The sequence below is a fragment of the Lemur catta genome, chromosome 2, assembly GCF_020740605.2.
Source record: "Lemur catta isolate mLemCat1 chromosome 2, mLemCat1.pri, whole genome shotgun sequence".
Classification (NCBI taxonomy): Eukaryota; Metazoa; Chordata; class Mammalia; order Primates; family Lemuridae; genus Lemur; species Lemur catta.
The window spans coordinates 50,156,508-50,174,437 of NC_059129.1; the positions used below are offsets into that span (position 1 = coordinate 50,156,508).

Here is a 17,930-nt window from a genome sequence, read left to right on the forward strand (position 1 = left end):
CAACTACTTTACATCAGAATGGTGGAAAGATTTACTGAAATGCTTGAGGTTAATTAAGATCTCTATAAATATCAGAGATCTGGGACCAGGAAGCCTGGCCTACAAGTTTAGCTGAAAATAAGAAGAAAAGGGTCTGGGTACTAATAGGATGTGAAAATGGGAAGGATTAATATAGTCGAGTGATTCAGAGCACAGTTTTCGGTCTTTTGACAAAACCCGTTGGTGACTGGGGAGAACAGTTTCAGTAGTGTAGTAAAAACCTGATTGTTATTGGTAAAACAACGAGTGGGAGATCAGGACGTGGAGATAAGGCTCTTTGAAGAGATTTGGCTGAGTGGAGAAGGGAGGATTAAGGTAGGGCAGTGGGTAGGGAGAGATGAAAAGCGCACCTGTTTTTTTTTAAAGATGGACAGTTTATCACCACGTTGTATCCTAGGTTTGTAGAAACATTGTTTATTGCTGATTGATTGATTGATTGATTGATTTTTAGAAATAGCAGTAAACCAACTGGATCAACTGGGCACAGAGAAACAGTTGCTGGTCAAGTGTGCTGCAGTCATTGGTCACTCCTTCCACATAGATTTGCTGCAGCACCTTCTGCCTGGCTGGGATAAAAAGAAACTATTGCAGGTGTTGAGGGCTCTTGTGGATATACGTGTGCTCCGCTGGCTCAACAAGAGCCAAAACCTTCCTGCTGAGCCCATATTAGCACCCTCCTCTATTGACGTCATCCATCAAACCAAAGCGAAGAAGAAAAAGTCAGGTGAGGAAGGGACTGTTCTCTCAGGTCTGAACAGAGAGCCCCAGTGGGGATATCTGTGTTCACAAAGACCATCAATAGCATATATTCAGTAAATAAATAAAAATATCATATATCACAGGTCTGTCTCTCTCTCTCTCTCTCTCTCTTTCTCTTAAGAGACAAGATCTTACTATGTTTCCCTGGCTGGACAAACTTGTGGGCATAAACAATCCTCCCGTCTCAGCCTCCTAATTACAGGTGTGCACTACCACACTCAGCTTGAGGGCCTTTCTCTTAAAGCTTACGGCTAAGAAGCAGAAAGAATAAGATCATTTAAACCATGAAGGAGCCATGGTTATGATGGAAAAAATACCCTGCATTTTTCAGAAATGTCCTAATTTCAATAATTCCAGCTTCTTGTTAACCCATGTGTTAGTATTTATGTTTTGATTTTTGATTCAGAAAATATTGCCATAATGTTTTATTGGCTTCTAGGTACAAATAATGATAAAAAAAAAAAAGGGTAAACCATTCTTAATTTTAGAAACTTAGAAGGAAAATAAACACATGTGGTATTGAAACAGACATGAACAAAGCAAGATATAAATAGCTTGCAATCTCAGATTTTCCACACGAAAGAATAAAATTGTAGTATGTACTACCCAGAGCACATATAATTCACAAATAATTTCCCTTTAACTTTGAAATATGTTTGGGCCCTGTCTCTGAACAGAGCATTTGTTATGATTTGACATTTATAATAATTAGAAGTAAAATCTCAATTTAGGAGGACCAATTAAGAAATCTTGGCAGTATACTTCTATACCACTGATCATCTCTTCTTTGTATTTTATGCTCCATGTGGTCAACATCACTCTCAGAATGGTGCAAAATTCTTTATACAAAGGAGGCAGTAGTACCAACCAAGAGTTATAAATAAAATTTTCTTATATACTCACAGCCATATACTTGGGAGTTTGCCATAATGTCGCATAAAAGAACCTTAAGGGAGACTCTCACTTAGATTTTCTTAAATTTCAGTTGCTGGCTCAGCCTCTCTTCTCAGGCTACAAGAGGAACTATCTGTACCTCAAACCAAGGTGTTGGAATTTGGAGTACCTTTATTACGGGAAGCTGCTTGGGAGTTGTGGCCCAAAGAACAACAGATAGCTCTGCACCTGGAATGTGCCTGCTTTCTCCAAGATTTGGCCTGCCGCTGTGGGAGCTGTCATGGAGGGGATTTTGTTCCCTTCCATCGCTTTGCAATCTATTCTACCAAGAGCTCCAATGGGACCTCCCGATTCTGCACTTACAAAGACACTGGCTCGGTGCTAACACAAGTGATCACAGACAAATTGCAGCTGCCTTCTCCCCAAGGTAAACCCAGGAGGCAGAAAGAGGACATACGGGCAGCACTTCTCTTTCTTCATGTACTTAGAGCTCTTCATCAAAAAGTTGGAATAGATTAAGGGAGAAAAGTAGGTAGAAAGAACTGCTTATCCCCAAAGTACTAGAGATAAGAAAAATGCAATCACAGAATTAAAAGGAACCTTAGAGATCATATTTGTTTTGGTTGGCAATCTTGGACAAGTTACATAACCTCAATTAATTGGGGAAAATAATACCAACTTCATAGGGTTGTTGTGAGGATTAAATTAGTTAAAATATGTAATGTTCTCTGAAAAGTGCCAGGCATGTGGTGAGTGCTCAATATGCTTTGGTTATTGTTTTTATTATGACCATTATTGTTATTCAGCCTAGTAAACATATATTCAGTCCTTATGTGTATTTGATGCTGTACTAGGTATTAGGTATACAATGTGAATAAGCTTCAGTCTTTGACCTCCTGAAGCTTGATAGCTTTGGGGGGCAAAGCAGACATATAGACAGCGAATTCCAGTATGGCATGGTAAAAAGCAATGAAAGTGGCATAAACAGGGGTTGGCCCTTGAGAAGCAACCTTAACCTAGCCTGAGGAATGTGTCAGAGAAGATTTTCCTTGAAGGAGATAATGCCAGAATTGAGTCTTAAGGGATAAGTAGGAGTTAGCTACTTGAAGAAGGTTGTGTTAGTGGCTAGATGTTCACCATAGCCCGTTAAACTGCATGCCAGATGAGAGTTCATCCATTTTTGTTTTAACCTTTTCAGTTAGCTTCCCTTAAAGGACAGCTCATTTCATTGTCTCCAGCTGTCAGAAAGGTCCTTCCTTTATCAGGGTGGAATCTATCTCCTTGCAGCTTTACCCATTTTTCATAGTACTCTCTTCCGTATTTGAAGACAGCTCCCAAGAACCAACCAAATCTTCTCTTTCCCTACTTTGATAAAAGAGAAGTTGGCTTTGGTATTGGGGGTGGGAAGGTGGTGTGGGGGAAATGGTAGATAGTTACTGGTGAACGACAAAAAGGAGAGATTTTCTCTGTGATCCTCTTCTAGCTGTAACACTATGCCAGCTCTGTGAAGGTGGACCAGTGAGTTGGAGCAATTGGTCATTGGCTGATGAATGCCGTGGGCCTTTGCACTTTTTGTACTTTCTGAAGTCTGATATTGTGAAGAAATTATGCTATTGTTCATATTTCCTTTATGACCTTTTGCTTTTAAGAGGTCACTGTCAGCTTTGGATGAGACAGCCTGCCCATATATGAGAGAGAAGCTCAGGACCTTCCCAGCCCATCAGAACCCTGAGGAGGTGTCCCAGACCCAGAGCCTCCGTGCATGGCCCTGCAGACCGGGCACTGCCCAACTCCAGAGGGTGATATTTACAGAGGCTGTGATATGATGGTGCTCCTTGGAGCTCTGCACTGCAGTTGTGCTGCCAGTTTCCTCAGTTACCTTAGCTGTTATTTGACATCATTACCATCAGAGAGCCAGTCCTTTTACTTAACCCAAATCTTCCCTCTAACAGTTCTCTTAGACTCCTTATCAGTCCATCGACCCATGTCCTGAACCCTTATAGGTAGCATCCGATGTCATTCCTAATATTTGCTGTTTTGATCTGTGAGAAGGCAGCTGCAGAAGAAGAGTCAAATATGGAGGATAAAGGCTGTTTATGGCCAGCGAGGTAAAGCTGGAAACCTCCGTTGCCCACCGTGACTCTAGCATACTGTGGCACCTTGTGCTATCATGATTTTCTTCACTTGGTCTCAGGCTCTGAACTTCACTCTGATATGGTAATGACCTGATCCCGATGTATTCAGGGATTTCAACTATTGGAAGTAGCCATCAATCAGGATGGACACATTCTTTACTCACCTTTTTCTTCATTTAGCAAACATTGAGGGCCTCCTTTAAGGTAGGAACTGGTTTTGAGGTTTGGGAATGAGGAGTGAGTTACTATTTGAATCATACATAGTTGTCATTAAGGAATCTACAATCTACTATCCTAATTTTGTGTTATAAGCTGCAGAGGAAAGGCAGAAATTTGAAATATCCTCAGTTAATCCAAACATGGATAATTAATTATAATTTTTCTTCCTACAGGTGAAGGTAGCTTTCGGTTCCAGGCAAAACCATCCAGCACTCAGGAGGCCTTCTCGAGTGAACACTGCAGGTGATGGATGCTGAGGGTAGACATGGAGGGGGCCAAGCATGAGAGACAGAGGACCATTATACTGGGGCGCTCACTGCACTTGCAGAGTGGGAGGGCATGTGACCCCGCAGGAGTGGTGACTCCTGTACTCAGCCCAAAATGCAGGTTGACAGAGAAGATTCAGAAAGGCAATTTTTGATTCTCTATAGGGAAATTATTTCTTGTTAAGAAAACCTTTATTTAATAGCTTTCAAATGTATTTAATATGTAGCAGATTTTTTTCAACTATAAATTTGTCTTCTGAATTATTTTTACCCCAGATGATATTAAGATAGGTATACATTTCCTAACCATGTACCTCCTAGCTTTCTAATGTTTATCCCATCAATTTTAAATGTCCTCACCTTGAGCTCACCAGTCACTCTATATAGTTTCCCATCCCACTTATCTAACCCGATTTCCTATGTTTTAAAACAAAAATCTATTCCACATGAACCACCCCAACCTGTGTGTCTTTGCTTACACAACTTTCTGTTTTTAAATACTGAGTGGCCTCTGCATCCCTCCACTTACCAATGCGTTGACGATCCTTCAAGGCCTTCCTCAGTTTTTACTTTTTTATGTCATTGTAGCTCAGAGAGATCTGACCTCTTTTGAGCTCAGGGTGCCTGTGGAAAGTACACTGGATTAGTAGTCAGAAAGGTGAGCTCTAGTCTGGGTTCTATCTCTCAGTAGCTGTGAAGCCATTTGTAAGTCACTTAACTCTGAGCCTCAATCTCTTCATCTGTAAAAGAGAAGTAATTTTTGGCTGCCTGAATGCCAGGGTTGTTGTAGAATTAGATGATGATGTTGTATAAAATAATATGAAATGTGCTATAACAAAATTCAAATATACTAACAAAAAGTTTTATTTATTGCTTTGTATCATTTTTATGTTTTATTTAACACTTACATTGTTAGTTTACTTTTCAGATGTGATATTTCCCCATTTAGATTATGAGGTACTTAGGTTGACTTTAGGCTTTTTTAAATCTCCAGTAGAGCTTTGCAGTTGTAGCTCTGCTCCCTGACTTTCAAAAATGTATGGAGTAATGGAGGAGAAGGATAGACAAAGAAGTAATGAATTACACAGGAGAGCTTCCTGGGAAAAGTGACTTTGAGACCTGGTAAGGCCCCAACAAAAGTAGCAGCTCTGTGGCCACTCTCAGTTTTTCATCTTCTTTCCACAAAGAACAGAGGAAGAGTTTCTGGAGCAAGTGAATAGGAAGCTGGCTGAGACTAGCCCCAAGAAGGGCCTATTCACCAGGAAGCCCTGCCACTGTGAGGAAATCCTGCAATTAGTGCTCTCACCCCTCACCCAGCACTGCTTGGTCATTGGAAAAACCACCTGTGCATTTTATTACCTGCTGGAGGCTGCTGCCGCCTCCTTGGACTTGTCAGATCATTACATGGTGAGCAAGCTCTGCTCTCTGCCCTTGAGCTGAGCCCTTTTACTTTGGGAATTGATATTTCTTACTCTCAAGTAACCATGAGTGAAAAGTGGAGGAGAGTGGGAGAGAGAGAGAGGAGTTAGAAGGGCTTGAGGAGCAAACATGAAGTGGGAATGTGGTGGTGAAAGAGCTCCAGCCCGTGCCAGCACTGCCCCCGACCCTGGCACAAGCAGCGCGGCTCCTGTTTCTAACTCACAATCCGAACCCCATGCAAATTTGTACCTGGACCCTCATAACAACCTCCTCCCGCCTTTGCCCTAATCTCACCCCTAGCATCATCCTAATCCTAATCCAGTTTCTTCATCCCTTGTCCTGTTTGAAGGCCTTCTTTTATTTGAGGAAGGCAAGCAGTCTTCTGGGCCAACCCTCAGCATTCTCATTCTTGAGAAAACACAAGGTGAAGATCTGTCAGTTTGAGGAGGCCACTTTCTGCTGTCTTTGGTCAGAGGTGAGGGCAGGGGATGACCTTGCAGTTTTGGTTATTTCTCCTTGAGGGTTACCCTATTATTTCTTTTAAAATATCTTTGTTGTTTTTTGTAAATGTGATAATGTAATAAAAGGTCTATACATATTCAAGATGTATAAATATATAATATGTAGAAAGCGAAAGAGCTCCCCACTAATCCCACGCCACCCCTGCCATAGTTAATAATTTTATGCATATTCTACCAACCGTATATACAGTCATGTCATTGTTTGCCATTATTTTTTAATAGGATCATATTTCACATTGTCTTTCTTCTGCAGCTTGCTTTTATTCTTCGTAGTGCAGATTGAACATATTTGTATGTTGGTATACATATTGATCCACCACATAGTTACAGCTGCCAAGTACTCCATTGGACAAAACATAGTTTAGCTACTCCCTTCTTCACATGCATTTAGGTTGTCTCTGATTTGGGGGTTCTTATAAACACTGCTACAGTGAATAGTCCTGTTTTTTTTTTTTTTTTTTTTTGAGACAGAGTCTCACTCTGTTGCCCAGACTAGAGTGCCGTGGAGTCAGCCTAGCTCACAGCAACCTCAAACTCCTGGGCTTAAGCAGTCCTTCTGCCTCAGCCTCCCAAGTAGCTGGGACTACAGGCATGCACCACCATGTCCGGCTAATTTTTTTTTTGTGTATATATATATATATGTATATATATATATTTAGTTGTCCAGATAATTTCTTTCTATTTTTTAGTAGAGAGGGAGTCTCACTCTTGCTCAGGCTGATCTCGAACTCCTGACCTTGAGCGATCCTCCCGCCTCAGCCTCCCAGAGTGCTAGGATTATAGGCGTGAGCCACCGTGCCCAGCCTGAATATTCCTGTTAAATATCTATTTTTCCCTTGTGAGAGTACTTCCATAAGAAAAATTTCCAGAGGTGAAAATACTAAGGCAGAAGATACAAATGATTTTACATTTAATAAATATTTCACCAAATTGCCCACCAAAAATATATCAATTCAAGGTTTTCCTTGAATTTTTATATCCTTACCCACATCAGATGTTATCAGTCTTTTCTTAACTTGCTAACCCCAGATGAAAATTATATTGTTTTAATATGTATCTCTTAATAAGATGCATTGTTCTTATGTGTTTATTGGTTATTTGTATTTATTTTTCTGTGAATTGTCCATTCGTGTGCTTTGCTCATTGGAGTATATATAAACTAATTTTAATGCAAACTTTAAGACAACCTGGTTAGGAGAATAAACTTAATGTGTATAATGACTTTGAAGGCCAAAGGGAATATTAGAGTTGTCATGCTGTTACATTATTTGTGTTTCAACTAAGAGGTCTTCAGAACAAAGTTAAATAATTATTTCTTCCCCTTTATAAAAAGAAGTTATTGTGCCATCCTTCCAAGATTGTTCTAGAATCACATAGACTTTGTCACTTTCTTGGGGGATTTAGCCTTAGAAGGTGAAGGTATAGGATAATCTCCAACTCCTCACGTTAACTATGATAATGCAACCTGTTTAGAAAGGAGAGATATAAGATTAGGTGATATTCACCTTGATACCAAAGCCAGGAAAGGACACAACAAAAAAAGAAAACTGCAGACCAATATCCCTCATGAATATAGATGCAAAAATCCTCAACAAAATTTTAGCAAATCGAATTCAGCAGTATATCAAAAAAATAATTAATTCACTGTGACCAGGCGGGCTTTATTCCAGGGATGCAAGGCTGGTTCAACATACACAAATCTATAAATGCAATTTGCCTCATAAATAAAAGCAAGAACAAAGACCATATGATTCTCTCAATACATGCAGAAAAAGCTTTTGACAAAGTAAAGCACACCTTTATGATAAAAACTCTTAACAAAATAGGCATAGATGGGTCATACCTTAAAATTATCAAGTCCATTTTTGATAAACCCACGGCCAATATCATACTGAATGGGGAAAAATTGAAACAATTCCCACTTAGAACTGGAACCAGACAAGGTTGCCCACTATCTCCACTTCTATTCAGCATAGTGCTGGAAGTCCTTGCCAGAGCAACTAGACAAGAGAGTGGAATTAAGGGCATCCGAATGGGGGTAGATGAGATCAAACTCTTGCTCTTTGCTAATGATATGATATTATACCTAGAACACCCCAAGGATTCAATGAAGAGACTCCTGTAATTGATAAATGAATTCAGTAAAGTCTCAGGATACAAAATCAATACACACAAATCAGAGGCATTCATATACACCAATAACCGTCAAGCTGAAATTCAAATAAAAAATGCAATACCTTTTACAATAGCCTCAAAAAAAATTAAATATCTAGGAATGTATTTAACAAAAGATGTGAGAGACATATACAGGGATAACTATGAAACATAAGAAAAGAAATTGTAGAAGATGTAAACAAATGGAAAAATCTACCTTGCTCATGGATTGGTAGAATCAATATCGTTCAAATGTCCATACTACCTAAAGTGATTTACAGAATTAATGGAATCCCTATCAAAGTACCATCATCATTCTTTACAGCTCTAGAAAAAATAATCCTATGCTTTGTATGGAACCAGAGAAGACCTCGTATAGCCAAAGCAATCTTCAGCAAAAAGAACAAACTGGGAGGTATCAGTCTACCAGACTTCAAGCTGTACTACAAGGCTATAGTAACTAAAACAGCATGATACTGGCACAAGAATAGAGACATAGGCCTTTGGAACAGGACTGAGAATCCGGAGATGAAACCATCTGCATATTGTCAACTAATCTTTGACAAAGCAGACAAAAATATACACTGGGGAAAAGAATCTCTTTTCAATAAATGGTGCTTGTAAAACTGTATAGCTACATGCAGAAGATTGAAACTGGATCCCCATCTCTCACTTCTCATAAAAATCAATTCAAGATGGATAACAATTAAACCTAAGGCATGAAACCTTAAGAATTCTAGAAGAAGATGTTGGGAAGACCCTTTCAGACATCGGCCTAGGCAAAGAATTTTTGAAGAAGACCCCGAAAGCAATCACAGCAGCAACAAAAATAAATAAATGAGATATGGTCAAATTAAAAAGCTTTTGCACAGCCAAGGAAACTATCATTAGAGCAAACAGACAGCCTACAGAATGGGAGAAAATACTTGCTCTCTACATATCCAATAAAAGGCTGATAACAAGAATATACCTAGAACTTAAAAAAATCAACAAGAAAAAAATCAACCCCATCAACAAATGGACAAAGGAAATGAACAGAAACTTTTCAAAAGAAGACAGAATAATGGCCAGCAAACATATAAAAAATGCTCAACATCTCTAATCATTAGAGAAACACAAATCAAAACCACAATGAGATATCACCTAACCCCAGTGAGATTGGCCTCTATCAAAAAATCCCCAAAAAACAAATGCTGGCAAGGATGTGGAGAGATGGGAACAACACAGCTGGTGGGACTGCAAATTAGTGCAACGTCTGTGGAAAAGAATTTGGAGATACCTCAAAGAGCTAAAAATAGAAATACCGTTCGATCCAGCAATAGCACCATTAGGCATCTACCCAAAAGAGCAAAAGACATCCTATAATAAAAACATCTGCACCTGAATGTTTATAGCAGCACAATTCACTATTGCAAGGATGTGGAAACAGCCCAAGTGCCCGTCAATTCATGAGTGGATTATTAAAATTTGGTATATGTATACAGTAGAATATTAATTATAAGAAACGACAGTGACCTAGCACCTCTTATATTTTCCTGGATAGAGCTTGAGCCCATTATCCGAAGTGAGGAATCACAAGATTGGAAGAATAGGCTCCACATGTACTCACCATCAAATTGGCACTAACTGATCAACACTGTGGTGCTCACACTGTAGTAATATTCTCCAGAGATTAGGGGATTGTGGGGTGGGTAAACCCACAACTAATGGACACAGTGTGCATTGTAGAGGGGAAGGGCAAGCCTCTAATCCTCACTTGGGTGAGGCAAATACATAAAATGTAACCAAAATGTTTGTACCTTCATAATATCCTGAAATTAAAAAAAAAATTTTCAAAAAAAAAAAAAAAGAGTAGGTGATATTTTAGGTGCTTGCCATGGCATGTGAGAGCATCTGAGTCTCCATACACATGACGATCTCATCTCAATCTAGCATCTTTACTTTCTAAATCACAGCCTTCCTCTGCTGAGCACTGACAAATGTGTGGGACATAAGAAAGATGCCTTTTCCACAATCCTATTTTCTCACCCCTTTGCTTGCTTATGGCCCCACTGGTGCTTGTTAGTGTGACTTCTGACCAGGGTGTGCTCCAACCCAGCTCACTGTAGCACCTCAGTGACCCCCCACTACCCATCTCAAAGTGAGAGAGCCAGTGAGTTATATCTAAAACCTTGCCCACAGTACTCTTCCCACATTTACATTGCTGCTTCTTCTTTTCCCATCTCCAGGTCTGTTTCAACATGGGACAGATCACCTTAGCCAAAAAATTGGCTAGGCAAGCCCTTCAACTGCTGAAAAGGAATTTCCCTTCGACCTGGTTTGGTATCCTTTTCCAAACATTCCTGGAAAAGTATTGGCATTCCCGTTCCCTGAGCCAACCTCCAAACAACCCTAGTGAGAAGTGAGAAGGCTGGCTAAGTTGTCCTGGTTCCCTTTAGGGCCACAGAAAACTGTAACTAAACTAGGATCCAGGCTGGAGCTTTGCCCCTATTGACCTAAGACTACTTTTTTTCTTACTATCTGGTACTCGCCAAGGGTCTAATAGACAAACATACAACAGACAGCATGTACATATACGCATGTAACAGATAAGTGTGTAACGGACAGTTCTAGGTCTTCCACCTTACTCCCCAGACAATTAAATGTAGCAAATAGGAATTCAAAGAATGAATCTTCTAAAAAAAAATCTCTCTCTGAACTTTTCCTGATCAAGAGGAGTGAATTAAAATGGTATATGGGGTTAGGTGCAGTGAGATTCCAGGAACATTTCTGAGTTTGAAAGTCTGTGGACAGCCCCACGATGAGTTGACTTGCATCTCTTGTGGGGAGGGAAAGTTGGGCATTGGTGAGGAACAAGGGTGTGCTAACCACCCTGTGCTTCATAACAGTAAGAAGAAGTTGGCGGTCCTGCAGCAGCGGGTGCACTGCCTCTCCCTACTCTGGCAGCTCTATAACCTGGAGGCCGCAGCCAGCAGCCGCAGGTTTGCCTGTCTGGCCACTCTTATGCAGAAGAACTCAGCCGAGGAGTTTGAAAATGAAGCCCAGGTGAGCAAGTCCTGGCTTTATCTTCAGACCTCGCTCAGAAACCTCAAGTGCTGTGGAGAAAGACCCTGCCAAGTTCCTGGTTTTAGCATGGTTCCCCTATAACCCCGACTTAACTGGATACCACTGATCACATGTTTGAGCAGGGTTTCTCAACTTGCAGTTTATAAATGGGTTTCCAGTTATGAGGTCATCTGTGAACTCCCTGACCTATATGCAGAATTTTGTGTTTATATCCAAAGGTGCATTTGGGGAGTGGTGGGAGCTAGGGAAGGGATCATAGTTGTCAACAGATTCTCAAAGAAATCCATGATCTGAAAAAGGATTAGAACAGCTGACTTAGGAAAAAAGGAAAAGAAACGTGTCTTTCTAATTTTAGTGTCTTTCTCTTTTATCCATATATTCAACAAATATTTGATGAACACCTATTATAATCTGGACACTGATCTTGGCTCCAAGGAAATATAATAAATAAGTAAAACACATAATATGTTAGCTGATAATAGATGCAATGGAGAAAACTAAAGTGAAGGCAGGGGGACATGGGGTTCATTGGGGGGTGCAGTTTTAAATAAGGTGGTCAGGGAAAGCCTCACTGAGCAGGTGACATTGGAGTAAATGTCTGAGGGAGGTGAGAAAGTAAGCCAGGCTGTCTGGGAGAAGAGTGTGCAGGCAGAGGTCACAGTGAGTACCCAAAGCATACCCTCTGTGTCTGAGGGACAATGAGGAGGCCAGTGTGACTGGAGGTGGGGAAGGAGGAGCATGACCCAGGAGATGAGGTCTGAGGAACGGGGGAAGGGCAGGTGGCAGATGGTGCAGATCTTATAGGCCACTGTAGGGATTTTGGCTTTTACTCTAAAAGAAATGGGGGCCTATTGATGGGTTCTGAGAAGGCAGGTGACAAGATCTACTTATATTTTAGTAAGATTATTCTGGCTGCTGTGTTGAGAATAAACTGAAGGGGGCAAGGGAAGAAGCAGGGAGACCAGTTAGGAGGCTACTGCGGTGATTTAGGCAAGATGGCGTGGACTGGTATGGTGGCAGAAGTGAGGAGGAGTGGTCTTTTGTGAAGATAGAGCCAACAGGATACACTCATGGATCAGTTCTGGGATGTGAAAGAAAGAGAAAGCCAAGGATAATCCCAAAATTATGACCGGAACTTCTAGAGGCATAGAGTTGCTCTTAATTGGGATGTGAACGTCTGCAAGAAGAACGTGCTTAGGGGAAGATTCGGGAGCACAGCTTTGGGCATGTTTAATCTGAGATGCCTGTTCGACGTCCAGGCGGAGATGTGGAGCAGGTACTTGGATATACAAGTCTAGGGTTCATGCGAGAGGTCTGAGCTGGAAGTGGACATATGGGAGCCATCGGTATGCAAGGGCTATTTAAAGCCATGAAACTGGATGAACACCAAGGGAATGAGCATAGAAAAGAGAGGAGGTCCCAGGACTGAGTTAACACCTTCAGTGTTAAAAGGTCAGGTGATGAGGAGAAACCAGTGAAAGAAACTGAGAATAAGTTGCTAGGGAGACAGGGGGAAAACCAAGAGAGCATAGTGTCCTGGAACCCTAGGGAAGACAGTGTTTCAACAAGAAAAGAGCCATTAGCTATGTCAGATGTGCATGTAGATGTGCATAATAGAGATCTGGGCAGCAGTTCTGAAGAGCTCTCAGGAGCAAGATTCAGAGGCCTTAATTAAAGAAAACAAGAAGTAATTTGATCAGTGTTTTGAAAGGGAAAGTCTTGAATTAGAGAAGAAGAGGGGCATGTAGAGGAAGTAGTTTGTTTAAAGCACAGGCAGTGAGAATGATCAAATTAGAAGTACAGGAATGGGAAGGAGCTTGCTTTCCTAGCTGGAGTGGAAGCAAGTGGCAGGGACAGCAGGAGTCTGACTGAACGAGCAGCAAGGCACCAGAGTAGGCTCTTACACAGGAAAGGGGCAAAATGGAAATGGCGTGTGAATGTACAGTGGGATATTTTGCCCTGTGTTGGTTTCCCTGCAGGTTGTCTCTACCTACTTGGACCTATCCCAGTTCTCCCAGAACATGGGTGACAGGGAGAAGTGGCTGCGCTGTGAGCAGATGGCCATTCAGAAGAGTAGCCTGTGCTGCTTCTCCAGGGAGGGACTTCTGGCCGCAGCCCAGCTCATGCAGGCCCTGGCCTACAGCAAGCTCTGCCTTGGCCATCTGGACTTCTCCATCAAGCTGGGTAACAGGGCTTAGGGCGGTGGGCCTGGGGCTTTTAGAGAGTCCAGGTTCACAGCTGGACCTCACACAGTGCTTTTTAACCTGCTTAGGTTTTCAAGCACATGAGATGTGCAGACACCTCAAGAAACCAGCTCTAGAGAATCTGGTTCTTTCAGTTCTCTTCAGATCTGCATTTCTGAAGAAGAAGTATGAAGATCATTTTCTCTCGTTTGTATTTGTTTCCTAGGAGGGTGGGTATATTTTCTCAGAGACGTTTGGAGTGAGAAGGAGACACTGTTCCACCTCCACGTCCAGTGATGCCTCTCCCTTGGCTCCCCAGGAAGCATTATCTTCAGGGTTCAGGGAGGGTCAGGAGTGGAAATGCAGAGTCCAGGCTGCTACATATTCCTCAGCACTGGGGCTCACGGATAAACTTTCCGTTTTCCTTTTTTTCATTTTCTGCAGGAAGGTAGGGAATTGCAGTAGCTCAAGACCCCAGAAACTGCATCTGAGGCATTTTCCCACCTCCTATGCCTAGAGACAGGTCTGATCCAGACACAGATGTTCTCTATATAAATAGAGCTATGGAGAAGAGATCTGGGAGTTTTTAGGCTGCTTTGAAAGTGTAATTTCCCCTCCTTTCCTGCACCATCCTCCTCACTCCCTGGCTGGTCCCAGTGCCTCTGTCTCTCGGCAGATTTGATCTGTGTGTCCATGTGTTGAAGAGCCAGTGGGCACTCGTTTCCCATGGTCATGACATCCTTGGCCTGGCCTGCTTTTACTCCGCTTGCTTAGATCTGCTGCTCTATGGAAAAGGTAAATCTTGCATAGGGCTCTACTACACTCAGGCCTTAGGTGGGGCCCTAGGTTTGGAACACTGTCATGAGCCTGTCCCTCAGCCATGGCCTCTGCTACTTGCCCCTGGTTCCTATAAGTCTGTGGCCTCTGTTGTGACTCAGGGGTGTCTGCCTTTCAGGTCTCGTTTCCTCCCCTGTGCCATATACCTTTGATTCCCCAATTCCTAGAGTGACAACATATATTAGCCTAGTTACCTTCTCTGTCCACAGGATTGCGGTGTTGGCCCTTTGGCGAGTGTCTACAGTTCACTCAACACCATGAGCACAGCTGTGTTCTAACCTCTCAGAGCAATGTCATGCTGGGGATCCACTCCTCCCTGGCCATGTGGTAATGTCTTTCTTGAGGTCTATGGGAAAGGATAGAAATTCAAGTCATTTAAGCTATCTTACCCCTCCAGGCAGGACTATTCAACATCTCTAACCAACTTTTAAAGACCCTTCATCTCCCATACCCTCTTATTAGAATGGCTCTTGTCCCTTAACAGGTTTGGGCCTATAGGTTGGGGATTAAGTTTACGGTCACTTTTCAGCGCTAGAGTAACCCCCGACAAGACTGAGTATCAGTGGTCTCCTTGTGTGTTAATTCGTAGCCTTGGCTACTTTCCAGCATCACAATTCTGACTGCCCAGGAGGTTTTAGAGCCTTAAAGAAGTGACAGTTTTATGAAAGAGCTGTGGTTGGTCAGAAGGAGATAGAGCTGAGAGCTGTGACTCTTTCCCCCCAGGTTTGCCCAGGACTCACAGTGGGACCTGTTTGAGCAACATTTCTCCAAGGCTTGCCAGTTGGTGAAAAAAACCAATGCCTCACTATTTGGTTCACATGGCTTTGTCCGATTTCTAGAGTGCCAAGTGCTAATGTTACAGAAAATGCCAGAGGGTATCTTCATGCAGAGTCCCCCAGTGACTCACAGCCAAACCCTCAAGGTACCTGTTTTTCTGCTATCCTTCAATTAACACCTAACTCATTTGGTTCAACCCTGTTACACTCTTTCTGGCGCCTACATCCCTCCCCTACTCCTCCTCTCCCTGGCTCTGTCTCCCTTTCCTCCTTGAACCCTTTGTTGCTCCACCTAGAAAGTTTCCACCTACCTCATGTACCCTCCCAGATATTCTTACATCTAGGTCAGGACTTGGTTTCTTAGCTTTCTGCTTTTGCACAACTACTACCTGATGCCATTGAAACGTTAGCATTTAGCCCTTCTCAATGGACCTGCTCTGCGACTCAGTCTATAATTTCTATACACCTCCCTACAGCCCTGCCTTCCGAGATGTATGTGGGAGCTAAATATTAAAACAATTGATCTTATGGAGACAGATATTAGAATGGTGGTCACCAGAGGCTGGGAAAAGTAGCAGGGATAAAGGGGCGATAAAGTGGGGATGGTTAATGGATGCAAAAATATAGTTAGATGGAATGAACATAATTGATAGCACAAGAGGGTGACTATAGTGAACAATAAGTTATGGTATACTTTAAAATAACTAAAAGAATGGAATTAGAATGTTCCAAACACAAAGAAATGATAAATGCTTGAGGTGATGGATTCCCCAGTTACCATGGTTTGGTTATTATGCATTGTATACCTGTATCGTAACATCACATGTACCCTATAAATGTGTACTATTATGTACTCATAATAATTAAAAATAAAAAAATTTAAAACAAACAGATCTGAACTTGAAAAAAGGACATACTCCAATTCCTCTGTACCCTAAAACCAATTTTCCAGACCTACTTTGTCATCAATAACTCCTGCCCCTGATTCCCCCAAGCCCTGAGTAAGTATGCTGAGTGGGGATTATGGTATGTTCTGATGAAGTGGTGTATTAGGGCAAGAAAGTGCTAATTCCAGAGATAATGGACCTTCCTTTCTTCTCAGTACTTTAAGGAGTTCTTCTCTCGATGTGTGACCTGCCCTGTCTATCATCAGTGGGTCTCTGAGCTTAAGGCCTCTGTAATGAGATGTAGAAAGAGAGAATCCACGTCCTTGACTAGCATCATCAGACCTTTTTACACCAGCTTGACCAAGATTTGGATAGAGGAGGAATTCCTGAAGGAAAACAACTCTTGTGAAAGAAATTGAGGAATAGAGAGTAAGCATTCCTTCTTGAAACCCTTACATAAGAAACAAAGAACAGTCTCAGCCGGGCGCAGTGGCTCACGCCTATAATCCTAGCACTTTGGGAGGCCAAGGTGGGAAGATTGCTTGAAACCAGGGGTTCAAGACCAGCCTGAGCAAGAGTGAGACCCCATCTCTACAAAATATAGAAAAATTAGCCAGGCACGGTGGCGCACGCCTGTACTCCCAGAAACTAGGGAGGCAAAGGCAGGAGGATCGCTTGAGCCCAGGAGTTTGAGGTTGCAGTGAGCTATGATGACACCACTGCACTCTAGCCTGGGCAACAGAGCAAGACCCTATTTTAACAACAACAACAACAACAACAAAGAACAGTCTCAGATTCTTACTCACAAGCAGTTAAAGGCTGCACCTCTAAAGTAAAAAGGGACACACAGATGTAAAGAGTTAGTCCTTGATCTGTAAGTATAGTCCTCTCCCTAGTGCTGGACCCAGCCTAGATAGACAGGAGTCCCTTATATTGTTAACAGCAATTTCGTCAGCCTCTCTCAGCCCTTTGTTTCAGCATCTGTTTAACCCTTAGGTACAGAAAGTTCATCCTTGGTCCCAACATAAACACCTGGGTTGTTTCCTTGGAGTAGCTGGATGATCACTAAGGGGAGAAGTCACAATGTAATGTCTATGAAGTTGAATGGTAGGATGTAGGCAAGAAAAAGTTCCTTTCCTCAGGCCCCTACAGTTCTCCTCCTTTCCCAGGGCCACTAGGAAAATTTATAATTGCTGAGGACATTCCTTGTGTTTGTGATATTCTTTATGTTCCTTTTTTCAGGATTTGACAGAGTGGCTGATATCAAGAATAAGGATGCAGAAGAAACTCAAGAATATATATGTTAAAACAATAATAATCTGAAGGGGCCATGATTCTCTTATTGTATATAACACAAGGAAAGGCAATGCCCCAAATTCTCTTTTTTAAGATACTGTATAGTGTACATATTAAATATACTGGCCTTTTAGAGTCACTGCTATCAATATCTTTGTCAAAATAAAAGCCTATGTTTCTGAAGCATGCCACATATATCTTTTTTAAAATTCTTTGACAATGATTAGCACAACTGTAGCAGAAGTGAGAACCAGGGGTCATCAGGAGGCCTGGGAGGCTTTGAGGTGAACTGATTCTATCTTTTATATGGTGGGATCCATTAGCACATGGAAAACCAAAACCCTAGCAAAGGGGTTGCCATTACCTAAGGAAGGCTGGTGAGTGCTTTGGTGTTGCTCTGTTGTGTCACAGATGTGTTAATAGGCTCCTAAGAAATCAAGGAGCCTTTTCAGAGGTATGTAGCATTGTGGGAATCCATT

General features: G+C 41.9%; 1 protein-coding gene across 6 annotated transcripts in view; it reads left to right on the plus strand.

Annotated features, from left to right (window-relative positions):
* The window catches only part of LOC123632900 (adenylate cyclase type 10-like), a 31,127-nt gene extending 13,501 nt beyond the window's left edge, over positions 1–17,626 (plus strand). For 2 of the 6 annotated variants that reach the window (XM_045543658.1, XM_045543659.1), the window contains 11 exons: positions 491–763; positions 1,784–2,119; positions 4,220–4,289; positions 5,500–5,719; positions 6,081–6,206; positions 10,635–10,807; positions 11,295–11,451; positions 13,452–13,656; positions 14,702–14,819; positions 15,216–15,414; positions 16,371–16,579. In XM_045543658.1, coding sequence (XP_045399614.1) covers positions 491–763; positions 1,784–2,119; positions 4,220–4,289; positions 5,500–5,719; positions 6,081–6,206; positions 10,635–10,807; positions 11,295–11,451; positions 13,452–13,656; positions 14,702–14,819; positions 15,216–15,414; positions 16,371–16,574 — 2,081 coding nt within the window. In that variant the 3' untranslated portion in view covers positions 16,575–16,579. Of the gene's footprint in view, positions 1–490; positions 764–1,783; positions 2,120–4,219; positions 4,290–5,499; positions 5,720–6,080; positions 6,207–10,634; positions 10,808–11,294; positions 11,452–13,451; positions 13,657–13,744; positions 13,842–14,312; positions 14,451–14,701; positions 14,820–15,215; positions 15,415–16,370; positions 16,580–17,397 lie in introns of those variants that run through there. The other 4 variants (XR_006733497.1, XR_006733498.1, XM_045543660.1 and 1 more) reach the window with 4 other exon arrangements.
* The last annotated feature ends 304 nt before the right edge of the window (positions 17,627–17,930 follow it).